Source organism: Carica papaya, chromosome 1, assembly GCF_054855325.1.
Source record: "Carica papaya isolate Zhongbai chromosome 1, ASM5485532v1, whole genome shotgun sequence".
In the NCBI taxonomy this organism is placed as follows: domain Eukaryota; kingdom Viridiplantae; phylum Streptophyta; class Magnoliopsida; order Brassicales; family Caricaceae; genus Carica; species Carica papaya.
The window spans coordinates 911,775-932,514 of NC_142309.1; the positions used below are offsets into that span (position 1 = coordinate 911,775).

At 33.7% G+C, this 20,740-nt stretch overlaps 3 protein-coding genes and 1 long non-coding RNA gene across 7 annotated transcripts; 3 read left to right on the forward strand and 1 right to left on the reverse strand.

Annotated features, from left to right (window-relative positions):
• Positions 1-252: 252 nt before the first annotated feature.
• LOC110807474 (loganic acid O-methyltransferase-like) lies at positions 253-10,986 on the forward strand. 4 transcript variants are annotated; one of them, XM_088212287.1, is made up of 6 exons: positions 253-439; positions 756-813; positions 6,689-6,923; positions 9,509-9,626; positions 9,721-10,383; positions 10,516-10,986. In XM_088212287.1, the coding sequence occupies exons 4-6, from the start codon at positions 9,549-9,551 to the stop codon at positions 10,837-10,839; spliced, it is 1,065 nt and encodes a 354-aa protein (XP_088068413.1). In that variant the 5' UTR covers positions 253-439; positions 756-813; positions 6,689-6,923; positions 9,509-9,548; the 3' UTR covers positions 10,840-10,986. The 4 variants fall into 4 exon arrangements, with proteins under 4 accessions (XP_088068413.1, XP_021888306.1, XP_021888304.1 ...); XM_022032614.2 differs by lacking the exon at positions 6,689-6,923; XM_022032612.2 differs by lacking the exon at positions 756-813.
• A 130-nt stretch (positions 10,987-11,116) lies between these two features.
• LOC110807470 (putative S-adenosylmethionine-dependent methyltransferase At5g37990) lies at positions 11,117-13,268 on the forward strand. Its single transcript, XM_022032608.2, has 3 exons — positions 11,117-11,595; positions 11,797-12,456; positions 12,835-13,268. Exons 1-3 carry the CDS (start codon positions 11,512-11,514, stop codon positions 13,183-13,185), a joined length of 1,095 nt encoding a protein of 364 aa, XP_021888300.2. The 5' UTR covers positions 11,117-11,511; the 3' UTR covers positions 13,186-13,268.
• Positions 13,269-16,142: 2,874 nt separating this feature from the next.
• Positions 16,143-17,322, reverse strand: LOC148269054 (uncharacterized). The gene is made up of 3 exons (XR_015820262.1): positions 17,159-17,322; positions 16,835-17,096; positions 16,143-16,502 (listed from the first exon to the last, which is right to left on the reverse strand). It is a non-coding gene; the product is annotated as an uncharacterized LOC148269054 (long non-coding RNA).
• A 1,309-nt stretch (positions 17,323-18,631) lies between these two features.
• On the forward strand, positions 18,632-20,245 carry LOC110807505 (putative S-adenosylmethionine-dependent methyltransferase At5g37990). The gene is made up of 3 exons (XM_022032649.2): positions 18,632-18,797; positions 19,057-19,716; positions 19,881-20,245. The coding sequence occupies exons 1-3, from the start codon at positions 18,708-18,710 to the stop codon at positions 20,226-20,228; spliced, it is 1,098 nt and encodes a 365-aa protein (XP_021888341.1). The 5' UTR covers positions 18,632-18,707; the 3' UTR covers positions 20,229-20,245.
• Positions 20,246-20,740: the final 495 nt, after the last annotated feature.

A 20,740-nucleotide genomic window follows, 5' to 3' on the forward strand; every position in this document is an offset into this window, starting at 1 on the left:
GTTAAATTTATCTTTAATCTAAATTATTATTAGTTTTTGTAATAATTAAATAATTAATTTTTAATTTTTTTATTTGACTTTATCTATTTTATTTAATAAAACCATTGATTTTATTTTACTTATTATTTATTTTAAAGTAAATTTATTTATATATTATTTTTAAAAATATTAATACATTATTAAAATTAAAGTAAATAAACCATTATTAGTATTTACTTAATAAAATATTTATATTAATTTTTCCAACATGAAAATTATGCATAACAGCTTCGAAAAATACAGTTACAACACCTTACAAGATTGTATGTAAACTCAGGGACCCTTCCCCTTTGAATCTCCATGGCGCGCCTCCGTTGTCTTCTTGCAGAACTTGGAAGCAGAAAATTGCAGGAGTTTGCGTGTAGATCGTTTCAGAATCGTAGCCTCACTCGTTTTTCAGGTATTTTCTTCTTCTCTCCTTCTCTCTCTGACATATACGTAAACTCGAACATTTTGCTGCATAAACCTAGGGTTTCTTGCTTTCCTTCTCTTCCACCGACAATCGAGTGACCGACACGACCTGCACGCTCTAATCTATCGAAATCGTTCTCTCATCCGTTTCAATTAGTCGGGACCGTCTCAATCTAGTGTCGACTACGGCGGCGGTCATCTCCTCTCAGATACTGTGAAATCCATTTTTCTTTTAACATATATGCATGCAATTTCTCTGTTGAAGCGACCTGTTTATGATTTTTTTTTTTTGCAATGATATATAGATGTTTTTTCCTCCATTGATGCTTGAAGCTGATTGCAACGGAATCTTCTTGCCTTTGGGTATATATGTTATTTTGTTGCCCTTTTATTTGTGAATAAGGAAATTTTAAATTATAACCATAAACGATAGTTCCTCGTAATTTTATTTTATTTTATTTTACTTTTTTTCCTTTAGAGTCTTAATCCACCCTTTCCTCAAGACTACTCCCTTTAATTATGGGTGTTATAGATTGTCAGAGACAATAGCTACTACAGGGGTAGTTCAGCTGCAGGACCAGAAGCAGCAGATAGGTGTATATCGGCAGATCTCTTTTGTGCTAGAGAGGAAATTGGTGACGTCCGAGTCATAAAATTGCCGAGTGTGAGTGGTCTGTTTAATAAATGAGTGTGTGATTGAGTGAAAACATGGTTGTTAAGGGAAAATTTGAGTTTCAGAGTTTTCTTTCCCTGTAAAATATCTCTGGTGTTAAGAGAAAATCAGTGAGCTTTGGGAAGAAATTTGAGTTGTTCAGAGGTTTTCATGGTTTGAGAGTTTGAGATGAGAAAATTTTGAGTGGGCAAGGGTTGAACATCTTAAGGTGTGAGTTGCAAACTGATTTATGTGTCCTTCAAATTGATTGGCGTTTTCACATTGACAAGAACTTTGTTAAATAGATATAGGGGGATTATGCATGGCATTAATACGCACACATGCATGTATATATTTATGTGCAAGATACAACTGGCAATTATAAGTCCATTTGCAAAGACAGTTCTTATTTTTCTTGGATAATATTGTTTTTGTGGTTAGCTCGAGATTTGTTATTCCATACTAGTATGCTCATGAAACTTGGATAGCACGGGGAAGTGGTGGAGTTAAAAAAAAAAGGAAAAGGACTTAAGAGAAATGTAAAATGGGAATTGTATTAATTCCAAAGAATCGGACAATTCACAGCCTTTTTGTTTTTGTTTTTTTTTGTGTGTTTTATGAAGAAGAATACACCAACAAGATTTATAGAAAGAGAAAGGGGTGAGCTGGTCAGCCATAATTGGTAGGTAAGGAATATATCAGAATATTCTGGTATGAAAATGGGTTAGTAGCATGCCAGCAAATTCAATCAAATACCAGAATTTGTTACAAGAGAAAATTATCCTGCACTTTGTAAAGACAAAGTCTGTGGACTGATTGCGAATTGCAGGTTGCGACCTCAAACTTGACAATGCTAGTGGTCGGTGCATAATGCCAAGTTTGCGGCAGAAGAACAACAACTGTGTTTGACTTAGAGCTTTGGTGAGGCAATCGGCTAATTGATCGCATGAAGGAACATAGCAGACATCGAGCTCTTTCTTTGTTACATTGTCTCGGATGAAGTGAACATCAACTTCTATGTGTTTGGTCCGTGAGTGGAAAACAGGGTTGCTGGCAACTGCGTTGGCATTGATATTATCACACCAGGCAATTAATGTCTGTGGCAGGGGAAAACAAATTTCCTTCAACAAGGACTCTAGCCAACTGATCACAAGATAAATTGGCCAATGATCGATACTTTGATTCAGTATTGGAGCGGGACACAACACTTTGCTTTTTCGAACTCTATGATACCAAAGTATCTCCAAGAAATACGCAGTGCCCAGTTGTAGTTTTACGGTCTTCCCTTGTGCAAGCCCAATCAGCATCTGAGAAGCTTGTAATTGTTAACTTTTCACATGGTTTGATATGTAATCCCACTTCTGATGTTCCCTTTAAATATCGAAGTACACGTTTGACGGCCTTTAGATGTTGATCAGTGGATACTTGTATGAATTGACTCAATTTATTTACAATGAAAGCAATGTCAGGTCTGGTGTGCGTAAGATACTGAAGGGCCCCTACAATTTGTCTGTAGAGAATTGGGTTCAGTAAGGGCTTGCCAAAGATTCCAGACAACAAATTTCCAGTTGTGGCAGGAGTAGGACAGGGCTTTGTAAGGAGCATGTTATGCCTTTTTAGTAGCTCAATGATATACCTTGTTTGAGTTAGGTATAGGCCATTTTCATTACGTGTAGCCTCAATACCGAGGAAGAGATGTAGACTTCCTAGATCTTTGAGAACAAATATATTTTGACGTTAACTAATGAACTCCTGTATTTGATCATCTCGGTTTCCTGTGATTATAATGTCATCAACATATATGAAAATGAAAATGAGGTACTCAGAGTTAACTAGATAAAATGGGGAGGTATCTGAGCGAGAATTCTTGAACCCCTAATGCAACAAAATGAGCTTAAGTTTTTCAAACCAGGCTCTAGGAGCTTGCTTCAGCCCATAAAGTGCCTTATGTAGCTTGCACACATAATCTGGTTGATCATGGGATTTGAAGCCTTCGGGTTGAGAGATGTATACTGTCTCCTTTAACTCTCCGTCTAAGAAAGCATTAATTACGTCAAGTTGCTTGAAATTCCAGCCCTTAGAGACAGCAATTGTGAGGATAACTCGAACAGTTGAAGCTTTGACAACAGGGTTAAAGGTCTGGTCAAAATCTATTCTCGGAGTTTGTCGGAAACCCTTAGCAACAAGTCTTGCTTTACACCTTTGAAAACTGCCATCTGCATTTGTTTTGACCTTATAAACCTACTTGTTTGGGACAATGTTCATTCCCGGTTCATAAGGGACTAAGGTCTAGGTATGGTTTCTTGCTAGTGCATCCATTTCTTCTCTCATTGCTGCCTTCTACAGAGGATGATTGAGTGCGGAGTCAACTGTTCCAGGAATTTCAGGTAATTTATTTTCTTTTGTCTCTGCTTGTAACAAGTAATTGTCTTGTGGGAACTGCTTTGGTTTGAATACACCTGCTTTAGCTCTTGTAATCATCTGATGAGTGACATTTTGATTTGTAACCTCAGTGCATGGTACATCAGCTTCTTCGCCCCTCAGCTCTTGGAAAGAGGGAGGACCAAGAGAGAAGTCATTCTCTGCTTCTTCTTGTTGATCAAAGACAGTCTCATAATTTAGAGATTCTTGAGCTAATAATTGTTTAGGTTCACCTTGGGGAGTAGCTGCTGACAGGGATTCTCCTGACGACTCTCCACCATTTGAGCTTTGTTCTGCAGAGGGTAATTGATGGGAGAGAGTTTGGAGGTGTTGCTCTGAGGTGTATGTATCCAGAGAGGTAGGGACACGATAGTTGGATGTTAAGGAAGCCATGATGAAGGGAAATTCTTCTTCATTGAAGATAACATGTCTTGAGACATACAATCTGCCTATGGAGCTCAAACGTTGGAACCCTTTATGGTGTGGACTGTAACCCAAGAATACGCACTTGGTTGAGTGAAAATCAAATTTATGATTTTGGTAAGGCCTAAGACGGGAAGCAGGAGCAGCCAAAGGTTTTAAGTGAGTGATAATTAGGTGTTTTTCCAAATAATTTTTCTAGTGGTGAAAAGTTATCAATGATTTGTGTAGGAAGCCTGTTGATGAGATATGTTGCTGTTTCGAAAGCTTCAACCTAGTATTTTAAATGGACCTTGGATTCGGCTAGAAGAGTGAGACCGGTTTCAGTGATGGGCTGATGTTTTCTTTCGGCTCTCCTATTCTGGGCAGAGGTGAAGGGACAAGAGAACCGGGCATGTATTCCACTAGTTTCTAAGATTTTGGTGAGGCTAATATATTCTCCTCCCATATCTGATTGGATGATTTTGATTTTCTTTGTTAGTTGGTTTTCCACAAGTGTCTTGAATTGGTTGAAGGTTTGTAGTAGGTCTGATTTTTGCCTTAGAGGATATAGCCATGTGTATCGACTAAATTCGTCAATGAATACAACATAATATCGAAAACCAGAAGGTGAGCTAAGGGGAGCAGGCCGCCAAATTTCAGTGTGAATGATTTCAAGTGGAGAGGTTGCATGTGATTTTGAAAGATTGAAAGGCAACAAGTGTGATTTGCCAAGTTGACATGAATCACAAAATGCCTTTTCATTCAAATTCAAGCTTTTGTTACATTTCTTGAAAATTAAAGACAAAGTAGCTAATGATGGATGTCCAAGACGTTTGTGTCAAAGTTGAGAGGATTCTTTTTCTTTAGGAAAAGACTTAAATTGTTTGTTGGTTTTTGAGGCAGAGAAGGCTTGGATTTGGTTCTGTCTTTGAAGAGTGGCTTGGTTAGGAAGCTCAAGCTGGTAGAGTCCGTTCTTTAGGTTCCCAGCAGCAGCGTTTTCCCTGAGGTTTTGTCCTTCACAATACAGCCAAAAGAATAAAAAAGAACATCAACTCTATTTGAAACAATTAATTGTGATATGCTTAACAGATTCTTTTCTATTTCAGCAACACATAGCACATTACGTAGTGAGAGTTTTTCTTTGTTCAAGGTGCAAAGAGAAGTGTTACCAATGTATTTAATGGGCAATTTCTTACCATTCCCGACTACCAGCCCTTCATTGCCAGTGTAGAGTTGCTTGTTCTGGAGATTGTGTTCATCATTGGTAACGTGTGCACTGGCTCCACTGTCTGCGTACCAAGCAGGGTCTACAAACATTACTTTAGTTGAGCTGGTGAAAGCAGAATGCTGTGTTCTGCTGTTATTCTCTGGAATGCTTCCCATGTAAGAGTCGTCGTACCTGTAATAGCAAAAAAGCAGCAGTGTGCCCGATTTTGCCGCAAACTTGACACAAAGGTCTGGTGTTGTTATTTCCTCTTCCCCCTTTCTTTGGGCTGGAGTGTCCACCTCTATTGTTTGGATTTCTTCTGTTATTTGGGGTTCACAAATTCCCTTTTGTAATAAATGACATCGGATCGTGTCTTAACTGCATAGATGTCTCTTATTTCTTCCCAAAGTTGTTTTGAGGTTGTGTAGCCTATCAGTTCCGCGGCTACATTTGTCTCAATTGAGTTGTAAAGCCAGCCCAACAAAATTTGGTCTTGGGCAACCCAATCTTCAAAATCTGTGTTAACAATAGTTTCGATTTGAGACGTCCCTTCAACACTCTTCTTCGTGAACTCTGGCGGATAAGGTTTCGCGCCGGTTATATATCCTTCTAGCTTGTTCCCCCTTATAATAGGAAGAACAAGATTCTTCCACAATAGGAAGTTATCATGATTTAGCTTTACAGCACAGAGAGAGCTCAATGGGTTTCCAGCTAAAGCTTGGATTCGGGTGGCAGGAGCATCAGATTGTCGACTTGCAGCGGTTGAATTTGTGGTGCTACTATTGGTGTTTGTCGCTATAATTCCTTCTCTGATACCAAGTTAAAAAAAGAAAAAAGGAAAAGGACTTAAGAGAAATGTAAAATGGGAATTGTATTAATTTCAAAGAACTGGACAATTCACAGCCTTTTTGTTTTTGTTTTTTTTTTGTGTGTTTTATGAAGAAGAATATATCAACAAGATTTATAGGAAGAGAAAGGGGTGAGTGGTCAGCCATAACTGGTAAGTAGGGAATATATCAGAATATTTTGGTATTCTAGTATTCTGGTATGAAAATGGGTTGGCAGCATGCAAGCAAATTCAATTGAATAACAGAATTTGTTACAAGAGAAAATTATCCTGCACTTTATAGACACAAGATCTGTGGACTGATTGCGAATTGCGGGTTGAGAGCTGCGGGCTGCGGACTGCTTTGCATTACAGCTTCATTCCTTTCAATGGATTGTATAAGTACTTACTGAAGACGAAGGAGAAAAGCAAATGGGTAAAGGAGGAAAGCTTTACGGAGGAGAAGAGATAATGGTTGCTTGGCTTCTTGTCATCAACACCCTCAAGATCTCATGTTTCAAGCTTCCTCCTCTTGCTAATTGTTTCCTTACAGTACATATATCTTTACACACATATATATATGCATACATATGTGCATCCATTTTGTATATATGCATAGTTCATTCTTTTTGTAAATTTTTAGTCCAAACCAAAAATCTTTTCCAAAAATGTGATTTTACTTTAATGGAAGTCTTTAATTTCAAGATGCTTATGTCTGCTTATTGATTAGAGAAAGGGATATCTATTCAAAGGTGAAACGTGTCACTCATACACAGAAGGGCTGCTAGATGATGGTAATTGTAATATAGATGGAGAGCTTTGTAGGAAACTAAAGAAAATTGCTAGTTTTGAGTTTAGATCGAATTTGAAGGATTTCAGCACCATTGAAGTAGGACAACACAACTTGAAGCTCTTTTAACATTCTAGTTCAAGAATCTTTGCAAGATCAACAAGTAGACATGCAGGTAAACTCCTCTCTTCTGTGTATTTTCTGTTTTGAATAAAAGCGGGGAGGAGGCAGTAGGCGTAGCTAGATTTTAGGAATTTTTAACTGCTGTAAAATGTTTAATTTGAACTATTACTATTGTCCTCAAACGAGCTTGTCACATAAATAGGTATCTTATTGATAATCTCACTAACAAATGAAGCATTGTTTTTTTATGATTGATGATAGGAATTGTTAATGAGGATGACTGTGAACTACATATTTAAGGTGGGGATTTGGTGTAATATACCAGAAAATAGCTTTCAGGCATTTGGCATTGCACATCATTGTGACACTTCCCTTATTCTATCCCCCTTAGAAGCTAAAAAAATCCTTAATGCAGATTCAGGAGCTCGACCTAACTAGAGCATCTAAATCAGTGAGGATTTTTTTACTCTGTCATTGTTACAGTGTTGGTTTATGGATTTCGTTATAAGCGATTAACCCAAAATCAGTAGGTATCGAAGGTTGTTTTTTGTGTTCTTCCTTGACGTATTTTGATCTAAATGTGTGAGCTCTTTAAGAAACAACCCAACAATATCTTGAGTAAGACAAATACTCAAAACTTGTAAATTAATTTTCCTTCCTTGATACACCTTATGAAAAGGTGTTATCTTCCCACTGGGGTTCCTAGTATCACTTTCCTCCGTGAAATGGCGTTTGTCCTCAAGTGCAAATTTATACCGCTGCAACAGTTACTAGTCCTGGCAATGCTGGAATTTCAGAATTTTTTTCATTGGAAGTGCAGTCTTCCACTTTTCACCAGCACAATTCTTATAACAGTGACCCTGTTCAAATTTTTTATCAGAATTAAAGCACAATCTTTGCACCTAATCTCCTGAAGGGACGGCCTCTTCATTGCAGTGGCATGCAGCTCTAGTGTATGTCCAAAACTGAAATGTGTTGGTGGCTGCAGCGTGCATGGATAGCTGACCCATCATAAAAGAAATGCCTTGAAGATGCCTCAAACAGTTTTCTTCTATTTCAATATTTTCTGGCCCGACTCATGATAATTGTTAAACAGCTGAATTATATAACGCGGTAAAAAAAGGACGCTCACACTCCACAACAGGCTGTGGATGTGCAAGGAGCACAGCATTTCTTGGAGTGTTTTGAGGTCAGTCTTATGCTTCATGCAGAGCGCATGTTGTGGTGTTGGGTAGATCGTACGTTGGGTTTTGACCGATTTGCGAGTGTGGGAGTTCAGTGTCGGACTACTGAGGATGATTGGATTGACTGCCTGCTTCACTGGCCTCTCGTTGAAGAAAACAGTCTGAGATCTCCTCCAATTGGTCTGCAAAAAATGCAAACTTCAATCTGTCTTATTCTTGGTTTTCATGATATTTCTTCAAAAATTTATCGAACATGGACTAGGATTCACCCATAACAACTGACTAATATTAATCTGTTAGCCTCTAATGGTAGATCTAGTTATGATTTTCTAAATAGTATGGATTCATTAAGAGAAAATCTAATGGTCTTTTGAGTAAGACAGGTACTCAAAACTTGTAAATTAATTCTTCCTTTCTTGATAAACCTTACACCTTATCTTCCCACTTGGGTTCCCAACAGTCATAGGAAAATGAATGGAAGAGGCTCATAGTACGTGTAAAGATAAGATATGATAGAAACTAGTCTCAGTTATTGCAATAAATGTGCCTCAGCCTAAAATCTTCACGTTTCTAGTGTGTCTATTGGAAAATAAGAGAACAGAGTTCAAATTCATATATACTACATATATATTCTTGTTGTATAGCATCTTTTTATTCTTATAGATTTGAGTATGAATATATATCTCATATTTTTAGCAGACATAGTTGAATTAGTTCTTAATAAATAATGATGGCTAAAGAATTTTCTGTACTTTTATGGTATAATTATAGGAAAAGTAATAATTTAAAATATAGAAAATTAAGAAATTAAAAGTTCACCACGTTCATGAACATTGTAGAATTAATAGCTATGTTCATAGAATTAATGCTATTTCAGTGCATCTGCAAAAGTTCTTAATAATAATTGCATTTATAAATGTTCTTATTTTGTTTTACTATCTTTCGATAGACATAATCGTTTATTTGTCTCCCACCTGATTTAACTACAATATTTAGTATGTTTTTGAGAACACAGTGAATAATTTCTCTGGATGTAGTTGTGTACACTTAGAAGTCTAGCTATGTTATCTTCTGTGTTTTATTTTGTTGCTGAGATTGTTAATAAGATATTAACTTATAGAAGACAAGGAAAAAAGAATGGAATCTGAAATTTCAACAAAGAAAAGCATCTCTTCCCCATGAAAATGACCTGGCCGTGATTGGATACTTACATAAGCCAACAGGGGACTCAAACAAAAGTGACTTTGAACTAAATGCTAATCTATAGCACGTTTATAACATGTGTTTTTTTGGAACACTTTAATTAATTTGACTTGACCAAGTATAGTGATAATTCTATTTTTCAATCTTCTGGTGTAAGTTTTCACTGATGTCACGAGGAAAGAATGAGTATTATTAAAAAAAGACGGTTGACTCTTGTGATTCTAGTGACACCGCAAACTTTTTTCTGCAGATTAAATTTGCCAATCAACATACGTAACATATTGAAGAACATGGAGTCTGATCAGAATGAATTTCCCATGAATGGTGGTGATGGAAAATATAGCTACTATCGCAATTCCTCTCCCCAGGTATGCATATACAGCTATGGCTGAATCTATCAGATTATGAAAATATATAACATAAAGATTATGTTGGTGATGTGCTCGTTGTTTCACTTTTCAGAAATGGGGACTGGATAGTGCCAAGGCCCTGATCCAGGAGGTAATTGATGAAAATCTCGATGTCAAACAACTTCTTTCTTCTTCTAGAAGAGTACTTAGCATTGCAGACTTGGGATGTTCAGTTGGACCAAATACATTCTTTGCTGTGCGACACATCATAGAATCAATAAAGCTTAAGTCCCAATCACAAGGACTACCCGGTTCAGACCCTCTTGAATTTCAAGTGTTCTTCAATGATCATGTCACCAATGATTTCAACACCCTTTTCAAGTCCCTTCCTTCCCTTGATGATAGGCCATACTATACAGCCAGTGTTCCAGGTAGTTTTCATGGTCGTCTATTTCCGGTCGATAGTGTCCATTTTTTTCATTCCTCAAGTTCCATTCAGTGGCTGTCAAAAGTTCCAGAGGAGGTGGTAAAAAAAGATTCTCCAGCATGTAATGAAGGGAAGGTTTATTTTACAAGCTCCCCGAGGGAGGTTGAAGAGGCTTATGGAATGCAATTTTCCAAGGACATAAACTCATTTTTGAATGCAAGGGCAGTAGAACTTGTTTCTGGAGGACTTATGGTTTTGATAATGGTTAGTGTCCCTCCTAATGGTAAGTGTGTCCTCACGGAACTCTTTGACCTTCTTGGGTCTGCTCTCATGGATTTGGTCAGCACGGTGAGTATTCAAATATATATACTTATACACATCTCATGTATATGCTTATGGTTTATAACCGGACTACATATTCCATGAATCATAAAGTTGAATTACTTTAGACTCGACTAATGTAAGTAATCATTTGTGAAGGGGTTGGTTAGTGAAGATAAAGTTGACTCCTTCAACCTGCCAATGTATATTCCAACTTTGGAATATCTAAAGGGGGTGATCGAAAGAAACGGACAATTCAAGCTTGAGAGAATAGAATCATGGCTTATCCCGAGTAATTCAGATGCTGAATCAACGGTTTTGAATCTTCGAGCTGGCCTTGAGGGACTAGTCAAGAAACACTTTGGAAGCGAGATTGTCGATAAAGTGTTCTACCAATTTGAGAAGAAGATCACAGACTCATGTGTCCTTACCAACAAGGACTACAAAGTACCAGAAGTGTTATTTGTAACTCTGAAGCGCTAAACTTACATGTGACAAGTTATTTGGCTTCCGTCGTATTCGGAATAAATTTAAACTTTTTATAGAAGTTATTTACAACTTCGTACTTAATTAAATTAGAAGTTTGTGAAAATTATTCCTAAAATAATAAAAATTAATCTTAATGTTGAATTTAATGTCTATTTTTTTTTTTTTTGGGTATTATTCCTTTTTCATTTCTTGTAGAGAAAAAAGAACCAAACTATAAAACGACATTGCTAAGATCTCTTCTTTATAGAAGCCAAGAGCAAAAAGCTTGACGTTCTCTGCAATGGGAATATATGTGTGTATATATATATATATTATATTGACTTTGATCCTTACAAAAACTTTAATTCTAAGAGATAAAGCACACAATTAATCTACGTACTAGACTGCCTCTGTGGTGACCTTCAATTTCTTTACACAACTACGAAGGTATCCGGGTTTTTACGCGTTGCATTGTGTAGTCCGCTCGAAATGGATATTGCAGAGTATAAATAATATTTGTAAATTCAGGTGTGATTGCTTTGGTGATGATTACTATGATAGAGAGAAGAGTTTCAAAAAGAATACATACATACATCCATATATATATATATATAATTACAATGTTGGAATACTTAACTATCTTCATCATCAGTGATTGCAGAAAGAGAGAGAGAGAGGTAGATAATCATGGCAGAGAAGGAGGCTAAGCAAGCATACCCCATGACTGGAGGAGATGGCCCCAACAGCTACACTCATAACTCTTGGTATCAGGTAAAATATCTATGTCACATATATATACATGTAATTATATATATAACATTTTTCTTGTATTAATTCATAAAATTTATGAGCAGCCTTTTGCTTGTTTGTCTTACCAGACAGATCATTTTTCGTTTCATTTCTAACAAAATATTATATAGAGATAGTTTATCTTCTAAAATTTTTCCAAACGTTTTTTTTTTTTATATGCAGAGAGGTGTTATTGAAGCTGCCAAGGAGATGATCAATGAGGGAATCTCAGCTAACCTTGACTTGATCAAAAGCCCTTGTTTCAATAACAAATTTCACATAGCCGATTTAGGCTGTTCTATTGGACCCAACACATTCATCGCAATACAAAACATCATAGACACTGTACAAAAAAAATACCAAGATGAAAATCATAACCCTCTAGACCTTGAATTTCAAGTATTCTTCAACGATCAAGTCAATAACGACTTCAACACTCTCTTCAAGGCTTTACCTCCGTCTCGATCATACTTTGCAGCTGGAGTACCGGGTAGTTTTCATGGTGTTTTATTTCCAAACTCCAGCCTCCATTTGGTTCACAGTTCATATGCATTGCATTGGCTGTCCCAGCTCCCAAAAGAACTTGTTGATTCCAAATCTCCAGCATGGAATAAAGGCAGTATATTTTGCTCCGGGTTGGTGAAAGAGGTAGCGGAGGTATATGCTTGTCAGTACAAGAAAGACATGAATAGAATATTGAATGCTAGAGCACAAGAACTTGTGCCAGGTGGGTTGATTATAATCTTGGAATCAAGTCTGCCAGATGATGTTCCTATGTCTCACACTGCCATGGGTATGCCTTATGATTTCCTCGGATCCTGCCTCCATGACATGGTTAAAATGGTAAGAAAATTATCAGCTCTAGTATTATTCATCGACTTGGTAATTGTAAAAACTTTTACCGGCAGTTTAAACAGCCGAAATATTTACTTTTTTGACATTTCAAAAAAATTCCCCCTGCCATTCTAATGGCTTATGAAGTCCTTCCGTTCTCCCTCATTGACATGGCCAAATTGGTAATCTAGCCGCTTGGTAATTTACAATCAGTTTCTAGATATTTATTGGATCCGAACTGGTTGGTTTTCCAAAAAACTCGTTGCTAGTATTACCCGACATGAGAGCAATTTATAGAGTTCATCAACCATTTAACTGGACAAGTCTTATATTTAAAAAAGTATTGGTAGTAGAGAGAAACTTACTAAGAATTTTTCGTTTTGACAGGGTTTACTCAGCGAGGAGAAGGTCGACTCCTTCAATTTGCCAATGTATATTCCACACGTTACCGAATTGAAGGAGTTGATAGAGGAAAACGGATGTTTTAGCATCGAGAGAATGATCGCTTTCGATCATCCAGTGAAGTCTGTATCGTCACCATCTCTACAAGCTATCGCTTCTCTAATAAGAGCTATTGTGGAAGGATTCATCGAGAAACACCTCGGGGATGAGATCGATATCAAGGAGATATTTTCATATTACGCTGAAAAATTTGCGAAAAATCCTCCAAATTATTTCGGCGCAGAGTGCCGCCAGAACTTAGAGTTATTCCTTCTTCTCAAGCGGAAAATGAATTAGTAAGAGTGTGAGAGTGCTTATCATTTGGCAGCTTCAATGCCAGTGCAGAGGCATCAGTATTAAATAAACTACTCTAATTAATAAATGTTTATATATTTTATTAATTTGATAATATATAAATAATTATTATAATATAATTTTATAATAAAAATACAAAAAAAAAATACATTTTATTACCCAGCATATCATATATGTATGGGATTGAAATTTTGTTACAATTTTTAAATTTACCAAAACACTTAAAAAAAAATTAATTTTTAAAAAGAAATTAGAAAAAGAAGGTAGAAACTTCTTATATTTTCTTTTATTGAATAAAATTATTTTTTTTTTGAAATTAAAGTTAATTAATTTGTTCTCCATTAATTATGCCCCATGATTTTTAATTATATATATTTCAAAGTTTTACCATGTAGAAGTAGTATAATGTAAGTATTCATTCTAGTATTTTAGTGTCAATTTGATTTAAGTTATGGTAATTTCGAGAGATTATAAAAGTTTAAAATGTAAATAAATTAAAAAATTATCATGATACATAGAAATTATTTATTATTTTTCTAAAATTGATTAGATCAAATTTATTATATTAATTTCAGTAATTAAGTGGATGACTCATTAATATGATATTTTATTTTTTTATCCACTCGTAACAGTTGAAATCAACTGAAGAAACGCTCAAAATAATAGATAATCGTTATATAAAAAAAGATACATCGATAAAGTGGGTAATCTTAAAATAAATTTGAGATTATTCGAATTTAAATGGTAAATTTTTTTTAATTAAACTAAAATATTATTAATTTTAGTTAGATGATTTTGACATATATATATATATATATAGTTTATGTTATATAAAGGACAGGAAACCAACAGGAAATTAAGTAACGTAGGATAAGACTTTGAAGAATTATAGGCTACAAAACATAAATAAGACATCATCTGATTCCTCTGCTGTCTTTTCAACTATTCCGGCCAAGTACTAAATTTTCTTTTGTTCTTGTTTGTTTCCCTTTCTTGGATTTATGGTATAGTTGAAACTATATTAAATACATATATATATATATATATATATCAATATCTATCTATTTTCATTCATATGATATTAGTATGTGTTTGTCACCAAAAATAACTTTTTTAATCTTACTTATTATATAAATATCATATATACATATTACAATTCAATTCACTGTATCAAAAATAGAAACTGATGGAAAAATTAATTTCTAAATTTGCGCACGATCACAATAAAATAAAAAGTAGATGAAAAAAATTTGATATTTAACGTTATTTATCAACTGTGTTTATACATACGGGTAAGGCTCAGAAAAAACTTTTATATTATGATCAAATGAGATATTATATTATTAATAAAGTTATAAATTCATATAAAGAAAAATTACGAGAGAATTTTCATCCCACAAAAATTTTCAGAACATACATAAAATATTCTTTGAAATAAATATAAAATCTCTCTCAAAATATATACATTAAATATCGCTCAAAATATAAATAAAATATTCTTAAAATTAAGTCACACCAATATACATATATATAGTACAATAACCATATAATTTAATTACGAAATTATTAATTTTTAACAATAAATAGAAATTAATTATTAATTAAAAAACATTATTTATAACATAAAACGAAATTAATTTCATAACAATACTTGGGTAAAAAATGTATTTATACAAAATACTATAGATATATGTATATATATATATATATATATTATAACTAATAACGGTAAAATATTTGTCCATAATCACCAAGAAATTTCGACTAGACGAACATTAATTGGTTCATATGTTGACCTTTCAAATAGGTTGACCAAGATCGATATATTTAATTCACTTATGGTAATATTATATTTAGGAAACGACATGGTTGGCCAGTAAATTATTCTGCAAATATTCGTCTTGGATTTTTAATTGAAATTAAGTGGGTGTAAGTTGGTTTCAGACGAGTTTTAGGTTTGTGTTACATCAAACTGGTAGGTTTATTGAATTTGAAAATCTCAATTGACCCTCTTTTGTATATATATGTATATTATATATATATATGTATGCTTATATGTAAATTGTATATATCTTCAAACTGGTTATACATATAACTTATATAAATATATATATAAGTTAACATATACAGTTGTATTCTAATTTTTTAATTTTGATAGTAATTACACTATCTTATAAATATATATATATATATATATGTAAATATACTAGATAATTATTTTAGTGTTCCGTATTTAGTTGACTCTTAACATTAATATATAGCTTAATCGTATTAGTTTTGGATTAACGTAAGCAAATTGCTAAACATTCATAAAATATTATACATAGTTTACATACTTGAATAACTAATCATATAAAGATATATAAGATAAAATAAAATCACATATATATATATATATAGACTGTGAGCGGTCAAATGCTGACTAATGATTTTCGATATATATATAACTTTTTTGAATAAATCCAAACATATACAGTTTTTTTTTATTCAAGGGAAAACAACATATATAAGTTAATTACAGGCAACATGTAAAGGATATGTATCTATCCATATGTCATGTTGTATACTTGAAGACATTAGTCGGATGCATTGAATACGTTAATTAAATATAGTACTCTTTTTTATATTCGTTAAGTGAATAATTGAGTTATATCGTACACTTGGGGAGTTATATATAAATTCCATACGCTTGGGGAGTTATATATTAATCTCAAAGAGAGAGAGAAAGAGATATATACATGTCTTGTTGATCCAGATCTGAGTCTTAATCCTCTTGATTTGAAATAGTTAATGAAAATGTAAATTATACTAATATAACAAGAATATCACACTACTCACCGATACAGAAAATAAAGGTTAGTAAAAATTATAGACACAACCAATGAAACTATTAATTTAAATAAATTTATTTATAATTAATAAAATTATTTATTGCATATTTATCGTTGTGAGATTTACAAAACCGATCTATACAGACAATAGCTCAACAACATCATAATCTTATATTAAAATAAGTAAGAATAACAACTTTTCTTTTTTATTTGCCTACTGGTATCTATAGGGGTCCGTAGGGATGTCCTACTCCGCGTAAACCAATATCCAACCTTGTTAACTAACTGGCCGTCTCATACCCTGTCCACTATGAATGCAAAAAATACGAACTCTCAATACCCCGTCCGGTATGAGGGTGAAACAGACCGTCCTCATACCCCGTTCGATATGAGTGCAAAAAATACCAATTCTCGATATCCCGTCTGGTATGAGGCGATGTTTACGGTAGGATTCTCTATGTACCCGATCTGTCCACCATCTCCCAGGATATTCAGTAAGATTATCATTCATTCATTTACTTAACTAATCAATTTTCTGTTTACCTTTAATTTTCAGTTTCGCAATTTAACCGTAAATCAACAAAAGATAAACAATATATACATCAAGAAAACACAACTGAATCATTTTACCGATATAAATCAAACAATCGGTTAAATAGGATAACAATAATAAATAACCAGTTCTGACTCTATTAGTAACCTATAATTAATTCTCGAAACTTTCTAAATTACGCAAAATACCGTATTATTGATAATTAGACTTCAATTGTATAATATGGAATAAGGTGAGTGATTCTTACCCGAATCAGTGTCTGAAACACTAAACTTTCTACTACGCCTATTAGCGGTCCCTGAGTTTTCTGAATTTTTCTGTGGAGGTAAAAACACGCTTTATGTACTTAAAAATATCTAAAATAATCTAAAATCGGTGTTAAAAATTTTTTTCTAGCTAATTTTGGAATTTTGACATGGCAGAATCATCGTCGCCCGTGATGGTGGTTTACCTCCGACTAGCCGTTTTCTTCCAGTTTTGACCGATTTTGGCCGGTTTTATATCTATCCCTGCGAAAAAATAGGTTAAATGGTCTCGGTTGTATGAAAAAAGTCGAAAAATAAAAACTTACCGATGACAGAATTTTTTAGTACGGCGGCTCCACCGGACCACCTTCGCGGCTGGATGTTTTTCTTCAGTTATAAAACAAAATAGTGAAAAAACGTACGGAATGGGAAATAGGAATGGGTTCATTAGAGGTGATTTTTAATTTTTTTTGCGGCACCGCTGCTGGACTTTACCCACAGTTTCCGGCTTATCAGTCATTTCTTTTACTCTGATTTTGAAATGAGTTGTTTAAAATCATCCATTTATTTTTTTTTAATTTTATATTAAATAAAAATTTATAAATTTAAAATTTATATTTTTATGTATATATTTTTTAATTTTAAAATTAATTCTCTACTTAAATTTCGGGACCGGATAATATTATATTTAGGAAACGACATGGTTGGCCATTATATTATTCTGCATATATTCGTTTTGGATTTTAATTAAAATTAAGTAGATGTAAGTTGGTTTCATACGAGTTTTAGGTTTGTGTTACATCAAATTGGTAGGTTTGAATTTGAGAATAAAATAATAATCTCAATTGACCCTCCTTTATATATATATATATATGTATATTATTATCTACTAACAATAAAAAAAAATTATATGATTAAAATTTAGAAAGTCCAATACAAACTTTTCCTTAATGTATGTATATATATATAAGCTATATGTATATTATATATATATATGTATGCTTATATGTAAATTGCATATATATTCTAACTGTTTATACATATAACTTATATATATTTGCTGTTGTTTAAGTTTTCTTGGAAACTTTTCTGCGCCTCCAATTGAAAGGAAAAAGATGGAATGTGGGTTGGTGAGACTAGCGAGATGGGTCCGGACCGAAACCTAGACAGTGTGAATAAGATGTGATTTTTATGAACTTGTCGGATATATATATATATATTTCCAACATATACAGTTGTATTCTAATTTTTTAATTTTAACAGTAATTACACTATCTTATATATATATATATATACATATATGTAAATATACTAGCTAATTATTGTAGTTTTTCATATTTAGTTGACTGTTAACATTAATATGTAGCTTAAATCGTATATAGTTTTGGATTAACGTAAGCAAATTGCTCAAACATTCATAAAATATTATACATAGTTTACATACTTGAATAACTAATCATATATAGATATGTACGATAAAAAAAACTCACATATATATATATATAGAACACGAGCGGTCAAATATTGACTAATGACTTTCGATATATATATAATTTTCTTGAATAAATCGAAACGTACAGAGGTTTTTTTTTCTCCAAGGGAAAACAACATATATAAGTTAATTACAGGCAACATGTAAAGCATATGTATCTATCCGTATGTCATGTTGTATACTTGAAGACATTAGTTGGATACGTTGAATACATTAATCAAATACAGTACTCTTTTTTATATTCGTTAAGTGAATAATTGAGTTATATCGTACATTTGGTGAGTTATATATAAATTCCATACGCTTGGGGAGTTATATATCAATCTCAGAGAGAGAGAGAGAGAGAGAGATATATATATATATATAGAGAGAGAGAGAGAGATATGGGAGAAAATGGGAAGCCATTGATACAATCATTTGCCATGAACGGAGGAGACGGCCCCAATAGCTACACCAAAAACTCTGCTTATCAGGTTATAATTCATCTCGTCAATTTGTTTTTCTCCATATTTCTACAGGTGGGTAGACTATACATAATTGATGGGTAGAGTATAGATGATTGATTCATATCTATTATATATAATTATTATTTATATATAGTAGTAGTGTTCATGTCTGAATGTTAATGTATTTTTAAGAAAATATTTATAAGCAACAAGTTCTGTACTTGAATATATATGAACTATCCGATGAACCTGAATATTTTTAACAAAATATAACCATATTTTACAGAGAGGAGTAGTTGATGCTGCTAAAGAGATGATTGATGGAGCCATCTTAGAGAAACTCGACTTGAAAAGCTTTTGTCTCGGTAATATATTTCGAATAGCTGATTTGGGATGTTCTATCGGACCTAATACATTTATCGCAGTACAAAATATCATAGATGCTATAGAACAAAAATACAAAGCTGAAAACCAAACCCATAACCTAAACCTTGAGCTTCAAGTCTTCTTCAACGATACTGTTGAAAACGACTTCAACACTCTATTCAAGTCTCTCCCTCCTTCTCGCCAATACTTTGCAGCCGGAGTGCCAGGTTCTTTTTACGACCACTTGTTTCCGAAATCGAGCATCCATTTAGCTCATCTCTCTTTTGCATTGCACTGGCTGTCTGAGTTGCCAAAAGAAGTTGTCGATACGAAATCTCCAGCATGGAACAAAGGTAGCATTCAATGCACCGGTTATGTGAAAGAAGTAGCCGATGCATACGCATCTCAATTCAAGAATGATATGAGAACATTTTTAGATGCTAGAGCTGATGAAATTGTTCCCGGAGGATTCTTAATAATTTTAGCGGCAGCTTTACCAGATGGTGTGCTTATGTCTCAAACTGTGATGGGCATGCATCATGATCTCCTTGCTTCTTGCCTCTACGACATGGCTAAGCTGGTAAGAAAAAATAATCAATATTTTAAGAATTTATTTGAAGATTATATATATTCGTGTATATATAGTTTGATTACATGAGAATAAACAGCTTACTAGAAAAAAAATGAAGATTCAAAAAAATCTCCTTCGAGTGAAACTGAAAGAATTCGTTTTATTATGAACAGGGACTAATCGAAGAAGACAAAGTGGATTCGTTCAACCTGTCTTCGTATTTCCCTCATGTTAGCGAGTTGAAGGAGTTGATAGACGAAAATGAATATTTTAAGAACGAGAAAATGGAGATTTTGAACAATCCATGGAGCTTCGAATTACAGACTGTCGAAACTGTTTTCTCTCAAATAAGAGCTGTTATGGAAGGAATCATCAACGACCACTTTGGAAATATGATTAATATGGATAATTTATTTGAAAATTTCTGTCACAAGCTGGCCGAGCATCGTTTGACATGCGACCAAAAATTCTGCAAGAATACTGAATTGTTTATCCTGCTGGAGCGAAAAAAATTCAATTGAAAACTAGACTTTGATCCTTCTCGCTTCTCGTATACCAAATTTGACCAAGTGCGTGGCTGGAATAATATTATAATATATGTGTATGTCTTCGCGGAAATTAAAGAACATGGTCTTCTTTTTATAATAAAATTTATCAGAAATTAGTAACGTAAATCTCAAACGATCAATTAATTATGTAGCAATTGGGTTTCAAAAATTATGAAACAACTTTCTTTTTTTTTTGTTTCGACAAAAAATATTTTAAAAATACAACATTTGCTATTTAACGTAAACTTACGATGTCTACTGAAACATCATATATAAGGATGTTATGAAAGTAAGGATGTTGCGGGAATAGTCCATTAACGAAAACTTACAAGGTCTAATGGAACATCGCAAATGAGGATATTATGGAAGTAAGGATGTTGTGGGAATAGTTCACCAATTTTTCAAGTTTGGTTGCAATTTGACTAAACCAATATTGTGTTCGTGCCTTGTGTGAGGGTACAAATAAAACCCAACATTTTAGGCCT